Source organism: Triplophysa dalaica, chromosome 14 (assembly GCF_015846415.1).
Source record: "Triplophysa dalaica isolate WHDGS20190420 chromosome 14, ASM1584641v1, whole genome shotgun sequence".
NCBI lineage: Eukaryota > Metazoa > Chordata > Actinopteri > Cypriniformes > Nemacheilidae > Triplophysa > Triplophysa dalaica.
In genome coordinates, this window is record NC_079555.1 from 12,986,474 (window position 1) to 13,004,517 (window position 18,044).

The 18,044-nt window shown below is 37.5% G+C and overlaps 2 protein-coding genes across 2 annotated transcripts; both read right to left on the reverse strand.

The window, feature by feature from the left end:
* Positions 1 to 2,102: 2,102 nt before the first annotated feature.
* Positions 2,103 to 9,592, reverse strand: chrna3 (cholinergic receptor, nicotinic, alpha 3). Its single transcript, XM_056766030.1, has 6 exons — positions 9,532 to 9,592; positions 8,851 to 8,990; positions 5,873 to 5,917; positions 4,307 to 4,416; positions 3,102 to 4,221; positions 2,103 to 2,231 (listed from the first exon to the last, which is right to left on the reverse strand). The coding sequence occupies exons 1-6, from the start codon at positions 9,590 to 9,592 to the stop codon at positions 2,103 to 2,105; spliced, it is 1,605 nt and encodes a 534-aa protein (XP_056622008.1).
* A 1,759-nt stretch (positions 9,593 to 11,351) lies between these two features.
* Positions 11,352 to 17,346, reverse strand: chrnb4 (cholinergic receptor, nicotinic, beta 4 (neuronal)). Its single transcript, XM_056766006.1, has 6 exons — positions 17,223 to 17,346; positions 14,077 to 14,222; positions 13,921 to 13,965; positions 13,595 to 13,704; positions 12,461 to 13,511; positions 11,352 to 11,760 (listed from the first exon to the last, which is right to left on the reverse strand). Exons 1-6 carry the CDS (start codon positions 17,317 to 17,319, stop codon positions 11,587 to 11,589), a joined length of 1,623 nt encoding a protein of 540 aa, XP_056621984.1. The 5' UTR covers positions 17,320 to 17,346; the 3' UTR covers positions 11,352 to 11,586.
* Between the last annotated feature and the right edge of the window lie 698 nt (positions 17,347 to 18,044).

Sequence of the window (18,044 nt, forward strand, 5' to 3'; positions counted from 1 at the left end):
AGACAGCTGAGAGCATTAATCTTATGCAAAGGGCGAGAAGAAGAAACATTCAAATACAACATAACTTTGCTATTTCTCTACATACATGGACAATACTTACAAAGTTGCAAATACCATTATTAAGTTCTGGAGTTACTTATCAAACTTTTGATGTGTTTGATCTATACAAATGTATTTTTTAACACTCAGTGATAAGTTCAGATGAAGTTTCATGACAGTATTAATTTAAAATACATGTACAGCATATTATTAAACAGACACAGCCCATGGCCAAGTGGTTAATGTCCATAGGGCAACAATTTTGTTGACCCAAGGACAACATTTCTATAAATAAAACCTAAACTCACACCAAACCCCAACCCTAACCATAACTTACTCCTAAAACCAGAGGGAAAAGATAAGTGAAAAACAATGGTCTAGAAGCACCTAACCCTGGTTGGAAGATTCAACTTTAAATAAAGTTAAAACTTATTTCTGAAATCTGATTGGTAAAAATAGGCTAGCTAGGGGCAAATCTGTTTTGGACATGGAAATGCATTCAAAATGTATATTAGGACAGCAGATTCTCAACACGCAGTTATCTTGGCCAAAATAACGACATTGTGATTTCAATCTTATTGTTTTTTTACTAAATAAGTTTGTTTTGTGTTTCCTCTGTTCTGGCCAAATAATCATATTGAAAATACAAGTGTAGGGAGGCATCGAGAGTTATTAACTGAGCAAAATATTAACTGGGTGCAAAACCACCATCTTTAAACCAGGTCTGCTGCAGGATTATATGTAATAACCTGTTATCAATAATCAGTTATTAGTATCACGATTATCATCAATACAGTAAACACATTCCCATTACATGAAGAATAAAAGCGGTTTGCAAAACTTCCTGTTTTTTTTATTATTGCTCGAGTGACAGGCAGCTAATCAAGTCTTGGGTTATTTGGAGAACTGTACTGACCACTGTAATGAAAATAACCGACTTGTATAAATGGTTTCATCATTTTACACTCACTGAGAAACAAACCAGTTTATTCAGCTAAAGAAAATGCTTTGCTTAACCTTTAGAAGCACAGAAAGCATTTGACCGGATTGAACTGGTTGCTGTAGCTCAAGGGTTTTAGTGATATGAAGGCAGTTGGTGGAAACATTACAGGAGGTTGCTGTTTTTCTGTCAAAACGCATCCACAAATTAGGATTGTGTAGCACTAAATGTGACACTAACATGTTTAACATTCAGAAATGGTTAAAATATCTTTGACGAAAAGTCAAATAACAATAAACTTCCTGCAACCTGACCAACATCTTGGCCTAAACACTGTGCATTGCATTAGTTGTTTTGTCAAATGCATACCAAACAGCAGCCAGAGGAAATGATATTAAAAATAATCTAGACCTAAGAATGATCAATCAATCATGTTTATTTGCTATTGTAATGTGTCTCATTAAGAACCTCTTAAAAGATAAATGTAACAAAAAAATGACTGACTTTTTTTAAACTGATGTGCTCCCGCTTGTCCAACATGCCATCCCGTCTCGCTTGGCAATAAAGAAAGGGGTGCCAGTGTTTAATTGTTGGGTTGGGAATAAGATCTCACCTAGGGTGCTTACATAGCCTGGATTGTAGCGGTTTGGTACAGGTCTGTACTGTAATGTGCTAGGGAAATGATAGGTTGGCTTGCACTTCCTCAAATATCCCACAAGATGGTGCTGGAATGTTAAAAATACTTTTACAGGATCTAAACATCAACATTTTATTTTCAAATCAAGTCTGACAAGAATTTTTATGCTACAAACACACATATCATTTTGATACCACCGATAACAAAGAAACAGTATAGTTAGATTCAAATTAAATATATTTTTAGATGCACAATATGTTACCCTGAACTGAGTCTTTTAAAATGATGTAAGAATAAATGTGTGACAAATTTACTATAAGATTCATGTATTAACAGAAAGTCAATAATGAAGCCAATCATTGCTCCATTGTAGATTCCAGGATTATTCCCGTAATCCGATTTATTTTAAATCAGCTCTGCAGTAAACATATGTATATGTTATTTAAAAAAATCCCATAATGCTGAGTGTTAGTGTCTATGAAGATATCACATGTCCTCGCTCGACAGTAGGGGCTGCAAGAAGAGTCCAGCTGTTCCCAGAATGCACACAAGGACAAAGACCCAAAGGAAGATCCTGTCAATCACCATGGCAACATACTTCCAGTCATCCTGGACCTTTAAAGGGTTAAAAGAACAGGCATTCAAAAAATGAGAAAGCAAATCACTTTTCTATGTACAAAGGATCAAAGACACCTAGCTTATGGTTGGTAACAGAATTCAACTTTTCAAGTATAGAAATATATGGGAAAAAATGCAATTCAAAAACTATTTACTTGCCTTTGTGTTGTGCCAAACCCACATTGTTTTTCTTGCACATGAACAGAGTGAACGTTTTTGTTTTGGAGCATGACAATTCATGGTCAGTGAGAAGTGTTGTTGTATGACAAAAGCGGCATGAACATAGTTAATAACCTCTTCTTTGTTTTTATGGGAAAACAGCATTCGCCTTTGGAATGACTGAGTTGGCTTAGAGAGCAAGTAAGAGAATGAGAGTTTCTTTGAAAACTGATGACTGATTAACAGTTTAATTCTCATAAAAGCAATGAAACATCATGGCAGTAATGATTTTAAATATAAAACATAATTTAGTTAGAAAAAAAAATATTATAATAAAAGTGTACAAAGGATCATTTTACCACAAAAAATATTTTACATTTATATTAAGTTTAAACTATTCTTCTGATATAATTGGAAGATCTACGTTCTAAAAAAAGTAAAATAAAACGAAATTGTGGAAAAAAGAAGTGTCCATTACTGATATGCTCATCCTCTGTACCATTTTAAAAGGACTGTTTCTATACAGTTAGCTTTATTTTCACATTAAACTTCATTTTGAATCAACAAATCTGCCAGTACAGTGCCAATAAATGTGTCAGACTTTGTTTTTAATGCCTAAAAGGACATTTGTTTATGTAAATGTTTAAACAAATCACATTCCATATCTTTTGAAAGTAATAATTTGTGAGAATCTCCCAACATTCTTACCTCCTTGGCCTCATTTTCTAACTTCATGTTTTCTGCGATGTACTTCACACTCTCGATAGCATCTCTGACTTCCGGCGAGAGACTTGACATACAAAAAACCACTCCATCCATAGATTCTGAGCTGGAGCAGGGACTGCATCTTCCTTCTCTGCTTCCCATGATGCTACCTGCTCCCCTCTCCATGTTTAGTGGCTTCCAGCAGCACGTACATCGTCCTTCTCTACACAAAAAGCCGGACCCTGTTTTGGAAGCATCGCCCATGTTAGTGAGCTCAGTGCACCTGAGGAGCTGAGGGCGGTGTGGAAGGCTTCCCGGCCGACTGTGCTGCTTTGGAACGTGTGGGGTAATGGAGCCCGGTGTGTGAAGACTGCAAAGTCGTGGAGGAGCTCCGCTACAGCCGGGTCTCTCTGGATCTTTCTCAGGCCGTCTCATGAACATGACCCGAGGGAGGAGACTAAGAAAGACGTGACGCACCCAACGCGGCATGGTGTGCGTTTTAGGGGTACGGTAATGTACATTGAGCACAAAGACTGTGATTACGATGGAAAGAGTAACAAATATCATAGTGAAAAGAAGATACTCTCCGATCAAAGGGATGACAAGAGAGGTGGATGGAATGGTCTCCGTGATTACCAGGAGGAAAACGGTGAGGGAGAGGAGAACGGAAATACACAACGTCACCTTCTCACCACAATCTGAAGGGAGATAGAAAACCAGAACGGTCAGGAAGGAGATGAGCAGACAGGGAATGATCATGTTTATGGTGTAGAAAAGAGGCAGACGGCGAATGTAGAGAGAGTACGTAATATCCGTGTAGATCTCTTCGCAGCAGTTATACTTGATATCATGCTTGTACCCGGGAGCGTCGATAATCGTCCATTCTCCACTTTCCCAGAAGTCCTTTAGGTTTATGGTGGAACCGATGAGCACCAGGTCGATTTTGGCCTTGTCGTAGGTCCATGAGCCAAACTTCATGGTGCAGTTCTGGTAGTCGAATGGGAAGTACGTGACATCGATCTTGCAAGAGCTTTTGAAGATGGCCGGTGGGATCCACGTTACATCTCCATTGAAACGTAGAAGAGCTTTCGTTTTATCATCCACTTGGAAGTCTCCAACTGCACTGTGATTTACAAACAAAACTGATTTCTCATTATGAACAGACAATGCATGAAACACAGGTCTTTGGTTTAATGGAGAATACTAACTTGTTGTATAACACTATGTCTGGCTTCCAGATCTTGTTAGAGGGCACACGGATGAACTCAACACCTCCAAACTGTTTGGGATCCCACCTGAGCTTATAATCATTCCATATCTTAAAAAATGAACAATCATTAAAAAAACACATTCATAGACATTCAGACATTCATGGTTAGGTCTCATTTAGATAAAATCCATCCATCCATCCATTTTCTACCGCTTATCCGAACTACCTCGGGTCACGGGGAGCCTGCGCCTATCTCAGGAGTCTTTGGGCATCAAGGCAGGATACACCCTGGATGGAGTGCCAACCCATCGCAGGGCACACACATTCACTCATTCACTCACGCACTCACACCCTACGGACAATTTTTCCAGAGATGCCAATCAACCTACCATGCATGTCTTTGGACCAGGGGAGGAAACCGGAGTACCCGGAGGAAACCCCTGAGGCACGGGGAGAACATGCAAACTCCACACACACAAGTCGGAAGCGGGAATCGAACCTCCAACCCTGGAGGTGTGAGGCGAACGTGCTAACCACTAAGCCTTAGATAAAATCGTTTCTCTTAATTTAATAAAAAAAAATACAGACTTCGGATGTGATGTTTTTTCCTACAAAAAAAATACACTAACCCTTTCTCGCAACAGGTAGTGGTCTAGCTTTTGTTGAAACCAGTAACTTTGTATTGGCACCTGATGTATTATGGCTCCTGTATGAACTATCGCTTATTGCTCCTAAACTCTTTGAAAGTCGCTTTGGATAAAAGCTTCTTCTAAATGTCTTAATGTAATGTAATGTGTTCAGCTTTAATGGAGTCTAGGATGTGAACATGCGGACTTGAAAAATGTAGAAGTGTGAATTTTAAAAATGCATCATGTTTCACAGTGGATTACATTTGGTATGGTTACATGGCATGGCATGGCTATAAACCATGGCTGTGCTCGAGGCTATCTCAGGTTAGGTCTGGTCATTACGTTTGTATACAGACTGACAAAGCCATGGCAGCTTTTCCATTGCAGAAAGGACCTATGATAAAGGACATTTACAGAGAACAGGACAGTCTGACTAATGTACTTTTGGAGGCAATGCCATTTCAAGGGACATTTTTAAAAGATGTTACAATAGATACAGATTTTTCCTGTTCTCTGTTCTACAGGTCTTTTGCACATTTTACTCGATAAAATATATGTACTTGATAATCCTTTAGTTGTTTAAAGGAATATTTTACGCAAAAATATTAATTCTGTCATCATTTACTTGTTCCAAATCTGCATAAATTTCTTTCTTCACAAAGAAAGATATTTTTTTAAAATGCCAGTAAGCAAACAGATTATTTCCCTACTATGGCAGTAAATGGGGTTGAGATCGGTTTCCTTACTGACATTCTTACAAAATATCTTCCTTTGTGTTTAGCAGAACAAAGAAATTGATATGTAGTGATGAAATGATGATTCATTTTTGGGTGAACTTTAAACACTTAAACACTTTAAACATGAATAACTGCACGATTAAGCAAGTTTAAAATTGAATCAGTGACCTCTCAGATGTAAATAATGTACTAACTTACATGTCGCAGCCAAAGATTGGTCTCCATTATCTGGTTGATTTCATCCTGCAGAAAAAGGTACAGAGAGAGTTTCTAAGTGGGAAAGACATACAGTATCATCTCTGGGGAGATGCCAGGCCACCTTAAATAAATATTAAAGAAGAAGCCATAAGCAGTCATTTCTCCAGCCTTGAGGGTGGGAGGGAGGTGTCCTCACAGATGTGCGGTGATCCGAGGGATACTGAAGACCACCTGAGACCTCTGGCCAAAAGGCTATCCACAAAGCACACAAAAGCTGTGTCCGAAACCTCTCCCTATCTCCTATAAAGTGCACTATATAGGGTGTCCGTCATTTTGTATTGGTGTCCGAAACCTGAGTGAACTACTTCATTGCCAACATTCGTTCACTCTTTTTTACCCACAATCCACTGTGATTCACTATTTCCAATGATACAACACGAGACGAACATTTGATTTGAATCTGCCGAAGGAGACTGACCATTAATGCCACAAATGTATGATAATACACAATAATGTTTGTTCTTGCTGACATGTATTTTCTACTTTTAAAGAAAACAAGATTAAATAAATGAGATAAACAGTAATGTTTAATTTTAATATATTAAATAATTGCATTAATCGTGATAAATAAGCATCTCTGCAAATAAATGTGATGGTTGTTTTGTTCTCTTTATGTTAAACTTATCCAATAAACGTGACAATAAAAGTGAAAAAGAATTTGAGTATTTTATAAAACAATCCACAAAGCCATATAGGTGTAATATCATTTTCTAATATTAATGTATAGTATATATAGTATATAATATAATATAAGTAAACAATATGTTTATGAAGAATGTCTGCGACAGTACTTCCAGACGCAGGCTATTTACGTCAGTCTCCGAAATCACTCACTTGTTTTCATTCACTTCTTTCCCATATTGTGGACTCACATGTCATTCCCTATATAGGGAATAGTGAAGGAGTGAACAAGGGAGCGGTTTCAAACACAGCAAATATGGTAGTAAAGCTTTCTAACTGCGGAGTTAGTAACATTTGGCTGTTCTTGATTCCACCTAGAAAGGAAAAATGTCTGTCGCTAAGGTGGTACTCTGTCTTTTTGTTGTAACTTTTGGGCTACATTATTTAACCCTAAGGACCCTTTGTGTACCATCAAAGGTACAATAACATGTTAGTACACCTAATATTTCACTTACACAATAGGTCCTTAAGATACACAATAGGTCCTTAAGATACACAATAGGTCCTTAGGGTACAATAATGTACCCAAAAAAGGTACAACATTTTATGTGCTGTATACCTGTAAAGGTACAGAAACGACCTTTAGAACTAACACCCCAGAAAAGGTACATTGGTACACCTTTTTTGTGATGGCATGTGGAGATGAGAGTCTTGTCTATCATTAAACCTTAATGGTTTTAAAAGTTTCCTGAAAGAAAGTAAGGTAATCCCAAACTTATAAGACGTAGCCCATTGAGAGATAGACCCATTAGATGGAGAGAGGCGTTCACATGAAATGCAAACGTAACAGTTGTTTTTCATTTATAGGATACAAAATTTTAATCAAATTAAGTGCTCACTGAAAATGTTGACAGAGAGAATTATGCTACACAATTTACCGCGGACTTAAATAACAACACATTTGGCAGACACAGTTTCCCATAGTGAGGTAATGTATAATACAGTGTATTTAACATATACATTTTATTAGTATGTATGTTTCCTAGCTAAACTCACGGAACAGCTATATTTTTATATTCTAAAATTAGACATTTAAAATAATGTAGAATCCGTACGCATTTTCATTCAAATTTAAATCATCCATTGCTGTAAATGTTTGCCTACACCTTCAAACAGCAGCATTTAAAGTTACCAGCCTTGACTTTAAAGCACGATAAAGCATGAACTTGATGATCATTGACAGAAACACCTGCATCTCTTGTTCACACCATTCTAAAACTATGATAAAAGCCATAAAGAATATAATGATTATGTGTTCTTTTTGTGGTACGCTCTATGTAGAATATATGACCAAACTGAGATGTTTCTCTGTTTTTAAAAACTTTCAGAAATCCTATTTTTTTATTGTGCGTACCAATTCATATCAATCAGACTAGTTTTTTGTTTTGATTTTAGCCATAATAACTCAAAAAATACAGCTAACGTACACAATAAAACACAATAAAAACATGATAACATAATAAAAAACATGATTTTTAAAGTATTTTAAAAACAGAGTTATCTCATTTGGGAACCAAACTCTTCATGTACACTGTACAATATATAAAGGGGAAGCGGTTCTTAATGGCTTTGGGGAGATCAGATCACTAAGGAATACGGGGGAAATAAAAATATATTATTTACTTTCTAGTCAAATCATATGCTTACAGAGTCATTCATACTGACAGATCCATTCAGAGTTCAGGAGAGCTTGAAACAGCCTGCACTGAGCCTTTGATGCTTCAGCATGTGATGGTGTAGCATGCTGGAATGCAATTTCTTTGAAGAAAACCTGGACCCATCATGTGGCTAGATGGCTGATAGAAGCATGAAAACTCATAAAGGGTTGGATGTGCATGTACAAAAGCATGTGCACAGAACCTGGACTGATAAAGTCTCTCACAAACAAGCAGACAAAATAATGACATTTAATACATATAAAACACATAAACAACAACCACAAAATAACCCAAAACACAACCCTAGTTCTTCTCTGTTTATTGATGACGCCCTTAAGAGGCTTTTTCAGCTAATTTAAAGCCAATTCTGGTCAAAATATAGTTATGCAGTATTATTCCAAGTTAACTGAGGCTTTTGTGACCTGATATTGTAGTCAAGATGACACACTCACAGACACAACTCTATTATATACTACACACAGCGGATGAAGGAAACAGACCTGTCCTGACATGACTCCTAACATAACATGATTCCTCAAACATTATCTTAAACAAAATTTGTCCTTGACAGGCACTCACCACTTTGACAAGCTGTGACATGGACACTTCAAACTGAACTATCACTGGGTCAGACACATTCTCCACTGGTCTGATGTACTGGTTATAACTGGAGAAGATCCCAGAGAACAGTTTGTGCTCCGCCTCAGAGCATGTAACCCCTGAATAAGGAAAGGGTTATATATTAACACACAATATGCGCATGAAAACGTTTTCAACACTATTTCCAATCTAAATGTGTTGAATATGTACACAATCACTGGAATGTTGAGTTAGAAGAACATGAAACGAGTCAAAACGAATATATTTCATTCATTCTCACAGAGGTTGCAATCCTTATTTTGACTTTCAACGCCTTTTATTTCATATCCTTTAACATTTTTTAAATGCAAAACTGCTACAACATGTCGTTGAAACATCTTATGTATTACAACAGGCTTTTTATTAGGCCATACAGAAACTGGTTTCACATATAAATGCCAATGGGATTTTAAAAAGTCATGTTAAAAAGACGATGTGTTTTAACAAATGACAAACTTCATAAGTACCCCTTCATTCAGAACAGTATATGTAAACCATTCATTTGATTTAAAGTTAAACCTTTCTTAAAACACATTTTAATAAACATCAACAAGTAGCGACGCTTCAGCCCAGCGTACAGTACTACTAAAACTAAAACATTACCAGTCTTCCTCTACTTACCGGACAAGTTAAAAAGCATAAACTGACAAGTGTAAATCACGAGAAGAGATCTTGCGTTCATTGTAGGTCCAGAGAATGTCCTCCTAAAATCATTCAAAAGGGTCTGAACGGGGAGGAGACAGGCGCTAGCGCACCGGAGAGCGGCAGAAAGAAGGGTAGATGGAAACATAACCGTGCGCGGATGTAGAGTGTAGAGAGAGAGAGAGAGAGAGAGAGAGAGAGAGAGAGAGAGAGAGCAAACGTCAGTCACTGTGGAGGATGGAAATAAGCCATCGTGGTATATGTTCAACAAGCAGAGCAAATGTGCCTACTGATATGCATCACTGCAATGTTTTATGTTGGAAAAATTAGCTGGCTTAAAATGAAAACAATTGCACTTCTTTGTCGAGATATTTTGGAATTAGATTTTTCTTTAAATGTATTTCCGCATGCCACGTGAATAATGAGAGTTTCCTGAATTCAGCACCTCGGACAGCGCTTCACCATTCAAGAGATGTTTCTGAACGCTTATAAAAATAGAAGGTAGACGGGTTGTTAAAGTTGAACTACCTTGATTTAATACACCCAAAACTAAGGTTTTAAATTATAGCATGTATTCAAGAAACAAACAAAAAAGATTTAGAAAAACTTGCAAAATTATTTATGTCTTATTTAATGTGAATAAGGGCGATACATTGCAATTTGGTTTACACATCTGATAACATTCACAGTTTGCAGGATCCTCACCATGTCGTGCGTGCGTGTGTAAAGAAAGAATTCAGAAATAGCTTGAGTAACCAGCAGGTGGCACACTATAGAAATTTTTTTTTGCCATGCCACATCATTGCAAGTAATATCATTAGGCCATTATTTATATGCACAGTTCAGGCGTTGGACTTAGTTCAGCAATAAATTACAACACAACTACGCGTCTGGTCTACACGAGCTTGAACGAGTTTTCGGTAGAGGTGTATTTTATTCAACATACCTTGCGAAAAAAAGCATACATCTGGCTAAAACAGAACACAAAATATAGCCACGAAAATATGAAATGTTTTTATTTAAATAACATTAAGTCGTCGTCATCGTCTTTAATGCGTAGTTTAGCTCGACCTAGTTGAGTATCGAAGACTGATATTTGAGCACAATCATGTTAATGACCGTGATAAATGTCACTTCAAACAGACGCATCAGGCTCTTGTTTTGAATGAGTTCAACAAGATATCGGAAATGTTGCCGGGACGAAGAGGTCACAATTCCTACACCAACTACTAGCATTATGAAAAGGCCTGCACAAATAACATGCTACCCACCTCTATCTCTGACACATCAGCTACTTACAAATCTGTGGCATTCACATGGCGAGATGTAAATGTTTGTGTTTTGTCTAAATTACGACTTTTTTGAATTGCTTTGTCATTATTTACCAGGTGAATGACAATTGTTTGCACTGATATAAACCTTGTTTACCTATTAAGAAAACAACAAACACAAGACAGAAACATACATGCAGCACTGTTCTTTTCCATTTTCTTTAACCTCATTCAAAGGCCTTTACACTCACATGGGACTCCAGTCATAGCCTGATAAAAGCCGTTTTATTTTACATGGCGGGTCAACTCCTTAGGCCAACATATTAAGTTCACGTGACCATTAGATACAATTTAGTAGTATTAACTTACCCTTTACTTAAAACTGTTTCCTTTAGTTTGTAATGGCTAACTGGCAATAGTGCATTAATGAATACTGGGGATGATATCATCCAGACATATTCCTGTGTGTTCAGAAGAAAAAAGATGCTTATACAGCTTTGGAACCATCTGAGGATGAGAACATGTTGACAGAATTTTCATTTGTGGATGAAGTATCCCTTGTCTGTAGTGTAATGCTGCATAAAATGAAAAAGTAAACATCTTAATCTTTTGCTGCCATATTACAGGAAGAACAATTTTGGATTAAGACAATAAATGAATGCTTGATGTCTGTGGGTCAGATTATAGAAAGTAGTTCAGATATTTCCAGCTGGTGAAGGTGGCTGTAGCTCCAGTCGACTAAAAGAAGACCTTCCCCATTTTGTCAAATTCCATCCCGTCTCGATGATTCTGAAATAGGCTGATGGATAGGAACAGTCTGGTTCTGGAAGAGAGGCTGGAGGAAAAGACCTAAAGTGCCCACTACACAAACAATCACAAAGATCCAGAGGAACAACCTGTCCACCACCATGGCAACATACTTCCAGTCCTCGATGACCTATGGAGGGAGATGCAGAGATAACATCAGTACTAAAACCACTGACCTATAGCAGACCAACAGGGGCAGGAAACAAAAGGAAATTTCAGTGTAGAGAATGGGTTCAAACACCATGTAAACAACTTTCAGTTTAACAAGTGCTGAGCAACATCTATTGACCATGTACCTGCACCATCTTTTAGATTGCTGTTCTCTGCAGCTTTTTGCTAGCCACCATTATTCAGCACTGCTCTTTCTCCTTCAACATTGATTTAGAAAAACAAATCGATAGTCCGACAATATGGTTTGGCCAAAGTATAAGTGTTACCACTTTTTATCTCACCTAATTGTATGTCTACTGGAATAAATTATCAGTTTATTTGCAAAAACAGATAACAAATATCTAAAATTGTGTTTTTTTTATAATTTAGCATGTTTTTACTGTGTTTATTGTGTAAGTCAGCTGAATTTGTTTTTAATTTGTATTACTTAATCAAAAAAGCCCAACTGCAGTTTGTTTTATATTAATTGGAATGCACAATAAAAAACATAATTTTGAAAATTGAAAAAGTGATTTATTTATTTTGGCAATTGAACTCTTCATTAGTTTTTATTTAATATAAACTAACATGAATTAACTGTTTAATTAATTTGAATGTTGTAAACAGATAGAGAATTTCGTTTAGTTAATACCCCACCAGATATGTCAAATGTAACTCACACTTTGATCATCGTCATTTCCCATCATGTGATCAGCTACGTAACGAACCCCATCCACAGCCTCCTGAAAGTCGGCCCCCCAGCCCCTCAGGTCCTGAGTAGAATTGTTGCCATTGGGCAGAAATTCCGTTTGCCGTAAATCTGCTTTCCGAGAGCCGTAACCGAAATTAAGAGCTGCTCCCTTGTTGTTGTAAAAGTGTCCTGGTGATGAGAGAGCAGATGCTGACGGCGCAGTCAGCAACACGGAGGCAGAGGAGGAAATAGCAGATTTGCGAGGAGCCGCGTAACCGAGGCCCAACAGCGACCTCGGTTCCCGCGGATGCTTTTTCTGGCGCAGCCGCTGTCGAGCTGAGTTCCCTCTAGGCCTTTGCATGAAAAGCAATGCTGGAAGCTTGACCAGGAAGACCAGCTTCACCCAGGCCGGCATGGTGTGTGTGCTTGGAGAGCGGTGGTGCACGTTTAGCACACACACGCTTGTGATGATAGAAAATGTCACCAGTACCATAGTAAACATTAGGTATTTTCCAATCAAGGGTACGTCTAAGGAAGTAGGTGGCACGATTTTAGATATCAAAAGAAGGAAGACCGTAAGAGCAAGGAGAACCGAAATGCATAGAGTGATTTTCTCACCACAGTCCGATGGGAGGTAAAAAACAAGGATGGCCAGTGAGGTGATGAGCACGCAGGGTATGATGAGATTTATGGTATAGAAAAGCGGCTTGCGCTTGATGATGAAGTCGTACGTCAGGTCGACATAAGTGGGGTCATGAGGGTTGACCGTTCTCCTGCCTGGCAGAGCTAAGATGTCCCATTCGCCACTTGGAGTGAAGTCATCCATGCTGGCCACCTCAGATTTTAACACAAGGTCAAGCTCAGTGTGGTCGTATGTCCAGGAGCGAAATTTAAGCGTGCAATTTTGCTGATCGAAGGGGAAGTGCTTGACCTCAATCTTACAGGCGCTCTTATATATAGCAGGAGGGAGCCAGGCAATGCTTCCATTAAACAGCACGATGGCATTTGTGAAGACTGTCACCTCATACGTACCATCGGCACTATAAAACGAGTAGAATATTTTGAGTTATTATGTTCTCGGGACTACTGTACATATTGTAATACATCTTCTCACTTTACTCACTTGTTATACAGCACAATATCAGGCAGCCAGATGTGTCTGGAGGGGATCCGAAGCTTGTCGATTCCCTCATACTCAGCCGGGTCCCATGAAAGTCGATAATCGTTCCAGTTCTGTGGATAATGTGGCAAATGTTGTCTTATTTCGTATATGAGCTGTCCCTCAGTCAGATTATTCAGAATGACACACTTCATTACCGGTTTAATAAATGGTACCGAGCGGCACTAATCAGAGAGGACGGTCTATGGGTAAATTCAAGATCAACTGCAAGGACACCCTGAGTTTATGTTGACCTTAATATTGTGATAATTGAAAAGTGATGGGCTTACCTGAGTGAGCCAGACGTTTGTCGTCATGATTTGTTCTCTTTCATTCTGGAAGCAAAGAGAAATTATATTTACAAAAATGTGCCATTTAAGACCCTTTCCTTTATCAGCCAATCAAAAGAATCAGATAGTTCATATTTTCAAATGTTTTCAACTCACCACACTGATCAGTTGGGCCAGAGAAACTTGTAGAAGAACAGTCACTCTCTCTGTCCTGTTCATAGCAGGCCTGATAAGCTTATTATAGCGGTTCTTACCCAGAAGCCAATTCATTAAACGTTCCTCTGAGTCTGCACAGACTCCACCTGTAGAGTGCCAAAAAGAAAGATCAGACCCTTAAGACTGCAGCCATTAATATCTGAATCAAAGACATGTTGTCCAGCAATTAGTTATATTTCTTTAATAAAAATGGGGATGATATCTTTAGTATTTCTAACATTACATAACATATAAATAAGCATTGAAGTATGAGATGCTGTGCTTTATTGTGAATAAGTCGCAAAGCGGCAGTGACTTATTTACAATAAACCATTAGCCTCATGTATCTTATTGCTTTTATGAAAGGGTTAAACAATACAATTATTAAAACGGAAAAATATGTATCAATGCAACTTTCATGAAGTACTGTACAATCACTTTCTTGCGTTGGAAAAATAGTTCCTGATAGACTGTAAACAGCAATAGAATGTTAAGGGAGGTTGCTAAGGGTGCTTAGTGATACACATAGATATACTGTATATACAGGGCTCTAGACTGCGACCAAAATGCTTGCAAATGCGAGACCACTATTTGCTGAGTCAGCGGTCTGTGTACTTCAAAACAGAATTTCTTCCAGAACCCACAGCCAACAAGCTTTTAACACAAGATGGTGTCATTGTGTGAAGGAGTGTCAAAATACACAAAATTAAAGTCTCACCTGCTATGTAAAAACGTATTTACGTGTTTGGAGCTATCCAGCAATATGCACTTTAGAATCATAAGATTGGCTTTTACTTAAGAAATGCCAAGTCTGGCACCGTAATCTTTCCTTAAGCTTCTTTAGAGCCAAAGAAGAGTCTTCATTTTCAGCGTGTCCAAGCTTTGTTAAAGTTCTGAAAAAGGGCCATTTTCAGCCCTAACCTGCAAAGTGGGTTTTTTGGAGAGTGTGCATCCGATGGATGTATCACCGAGCCTTGGAGGTTTAATTGTGATTAATTAATATTAATGAGCACCGATTTGCGTTAATTAGGAACACCCAAAGCCACATTGTAAGCACTACCATTGTATGCTGATTGAAGATCTTGTACTATGCTACTAGGCATAATTAAGGTTGGGAATTGAAAATCTATTCCAATTTGGAATCGGAATCAAAAGGCTAGGAATCAGATCGGAAACAAAGGAATAGGAATCGGACACTTGAGATAAAATTTGAATTCCTCTTATCAATTCATGTGTGCATATTTTCAGAAAGTACACGCGTTGCGTGATCTGCTGATATCTCAATAAAAGCCTTATGAAAAAATAATATTTTTAGCACAGAAGCATAGTTTAACTTTAGGATTTGCTTTAAAGAGGCACAGGAACCACAAATTAACCATAGTTTCATTATAATTACTGCTGTTTAACCATGATGTGTTCAACTATGGAAATACTAATTGTAATAAATAAGAAAAAACATGGTTCTATTGGTATATACAGTACACAAAACGGTGCTCATAAATATACAGGCATTTATTTTTGCAAACAAGACAATAAGCACGCTAAATTACCATGTTGATATCTAAATGTTTTACTTCAACTCTGTATTTGAAACTTGGAATCAATAAGAATCAAAATTGGAGTCGATAAATTCAAATGATTCCCAAAACTAGGCATAGTGTATTAACAAGAAGCAGGGAAATAAACAGGCAAAGCCGAACTTTGACATAGTCTTACATTAAAAGAGCAGAAACTGGATGTGGCAAGTAACTTCTGACCGCTACCAATTAGACCAATAATAATTACTTGTGGATGTGGTCTCATCAAAGATCAAATAACAATGATTATGGCAGCGTGTTACAATATTCATGGTTTGCTTATCCTTATACTGTGTAGTCAGCAGGGGATACGCATTATATAATAACACTGAGGATATACTATTTTTGAAAAAATGTGAATACCCTTAAATTGAATTATTGTTTTGTTAATTACTTGCAGGTGCTAAACAATTATTACAGTGGTTCAGAAAGGTTACTGTATATAATATTCAACACGTATGAATGTAACTGATTCAAAATATAAGCAGATGATACATTAGATCTACAGTAATGGTCATAATCTAAGTATCTTTCCTGCCATTACATCAACAGTCTAGACCAGAAATCAGGACTAAGGATGTATTTTTCAGCTCAGTAATCAACTCACTAATCAAAAATGGGAAAGAACACTTTTAAATATTTTTTCATAATTTATCCACCCAATACGTCATTCCAAATATGCATGACTTTCTCCTTCGGAATATTTTGAAAAAAAAGGTAACAATAAGCCACAAAACCATTGAGATTTTTATAAAAATATATATATTTGGAAGAAAAAGTCATGACAAGTCGGATAATAAATGAGTTTTATTTTTGGGTGAACTATACCCAACTAGCACATACCTCTGTAAGATCACTAGATCAGGAAAACATCTGCTTTGTAAAAACGTCTGCAGTTTTACATCCATTCTAATCATAAACATCTTGTTTTTATGACAGCAGACGTCTCCCAGACGTGTTGCAGATGAGCAAATAACGTATTACGTTAAATAGACATCTGCCAGATGCAGTGTGCTCAGTTTACCTTTAAATGTCTACGTTTACGGCCCTGCTTCAGAACATGAGACAAATACTCTTAGGTGTTCTTATGAAGGCTTAAGCTAAAGCAAATGCAAGTGACATGAGCATACTGTAAATGTGTTTAAGTGTTTTGCGGATTATCCTGCTGGCACATATGGCCTCAGATCACCAACAATAAATGTCCAAAAGTGTAACGTGTTATAAATGAATAGCCTTCAGTATAACTCTCGTGCGTTATAGTGCCTCTGTCGGTGTTAACATCTCAGTTGTTCAGTTTAGCGCTGCTCGATATGGAATCAGACAGACAGATATAAGTGAAATGCAGACGAAAGCCTTCGATAAACCTTGTCAAAATAATTTCAGCATCAACCCATTTGACACCTACAAAACAGAATCGGGTACAGAAATAACGAAACGCCACTTCTTATGAAGCTCCCCCAATCTTAACTGTTACTGTTTTGTACATTAAGCGTTGCACTAAAGGTTAAACAATAGTTCTTCTATACTTACTGTGGATGAGAGGAAAAATGCAAACGAGAATGATTATTGTCCGTTTCATGGTCGTTTGTGTTCTCGCGCATCCCTCCTCAGCTCCATTACGCGCCATACATCGCCGGACGGGACAGTCCACTGGTTCCACAGGTGACAGCCGTACTGTTCATTCAGTGATAAACTCACACACCTGCAGTTACTTTAAAAGCGCGTCAAAGCGAGAGACTGGAAGCGTGCAAGCGCTAAAAGTGCGAGCTCAAGCAGCGAAGTGTCCCGCGCAACCGGCGACTCCCCCTTCTCTATAACCCACACACACATTCACCGACAGCCAAATGCCTTTCTCCTTAACACTAAATTAAGTATGAAGCTCAAATTGTACCAGATGTTTATTATATTCATTTTTACATTTTGACTAACTCGGTAATAGTGTTAGTCTTTTTTTTATTCACTTTTTGATATTTTAGGGAGGATTCCACAGAAGCTTCCTTGTTGTCATATTACGGGGTAAGTTGTCACAATATGGGAACTGCGTTAAAAGGATTTTGACCAAATGTAAACCATGGAAAACAAACACAAAGATCTATAAAACAGCAAAAATGAAAAGATACATTATTTAAAATACAACATAAACACAGAAGACAGCCCCCTAACCTAATGCCACAATGCATCTCAGAATCAATTTATTGTGTTCACACTGAAGAATGTTTTTTAAAGAGAATAATATTATATATATAGAAAATATGTTATATTATTCTGATCATTAATAATAGTAATAAATCATATTTCTGTAAAATATGTCTAAATTGCTGGAGTATTTCATTGCCGCTTTTTCATTTGTAA

Excerpts from the sequence above, each read along its gene's own strand:
- chrna3 (XM_056766030.1), bottom strand. The coding sequence starts at position 9,592 with ATGAACGCAAGATCTCTTCTCGTGATTTACACTTGTCAGTTTATGCTT. Across the intron at positions 8,991-9,531 it reads TATGCTTTTTAACTTGTCCG|GGGTTACATGCTCTGAGGCG; the intron begins GTAAGTAGAGGA and ends TTCCTTATTCAG. Across the intron at positions 2,232-3,101 it reads TAGAAAATGAGGCCAAGGAG|GTCCAGGATGACTGGAAGTA; the intron begins GTAAGAATGTTG and ends AACCCTTTAAAG.
- chrnb4 (XM_056766006.1), bottom strand. The coding sequence starts at position 17,319 with ATGGCGCGTAATGGAGCTGAGGAGGGATGCGCGAGAACACAAACGACC. Across the intron at positions 14,223-17,222 it reads CATTTTTCCTCTCATCCACA|GTGGAGTCTGTGCAGACTCA; the intron begins GTAAGTATAGAA and ends GGCACTCTACAG. Across the intron at positions 11,761-12,460 it reads GAAATGACGATGATCAAAGT|GTCATCGAGGACTGGAAGTA; the intron begins GTGAGTTACATT and ends CTCCCTCCATAG.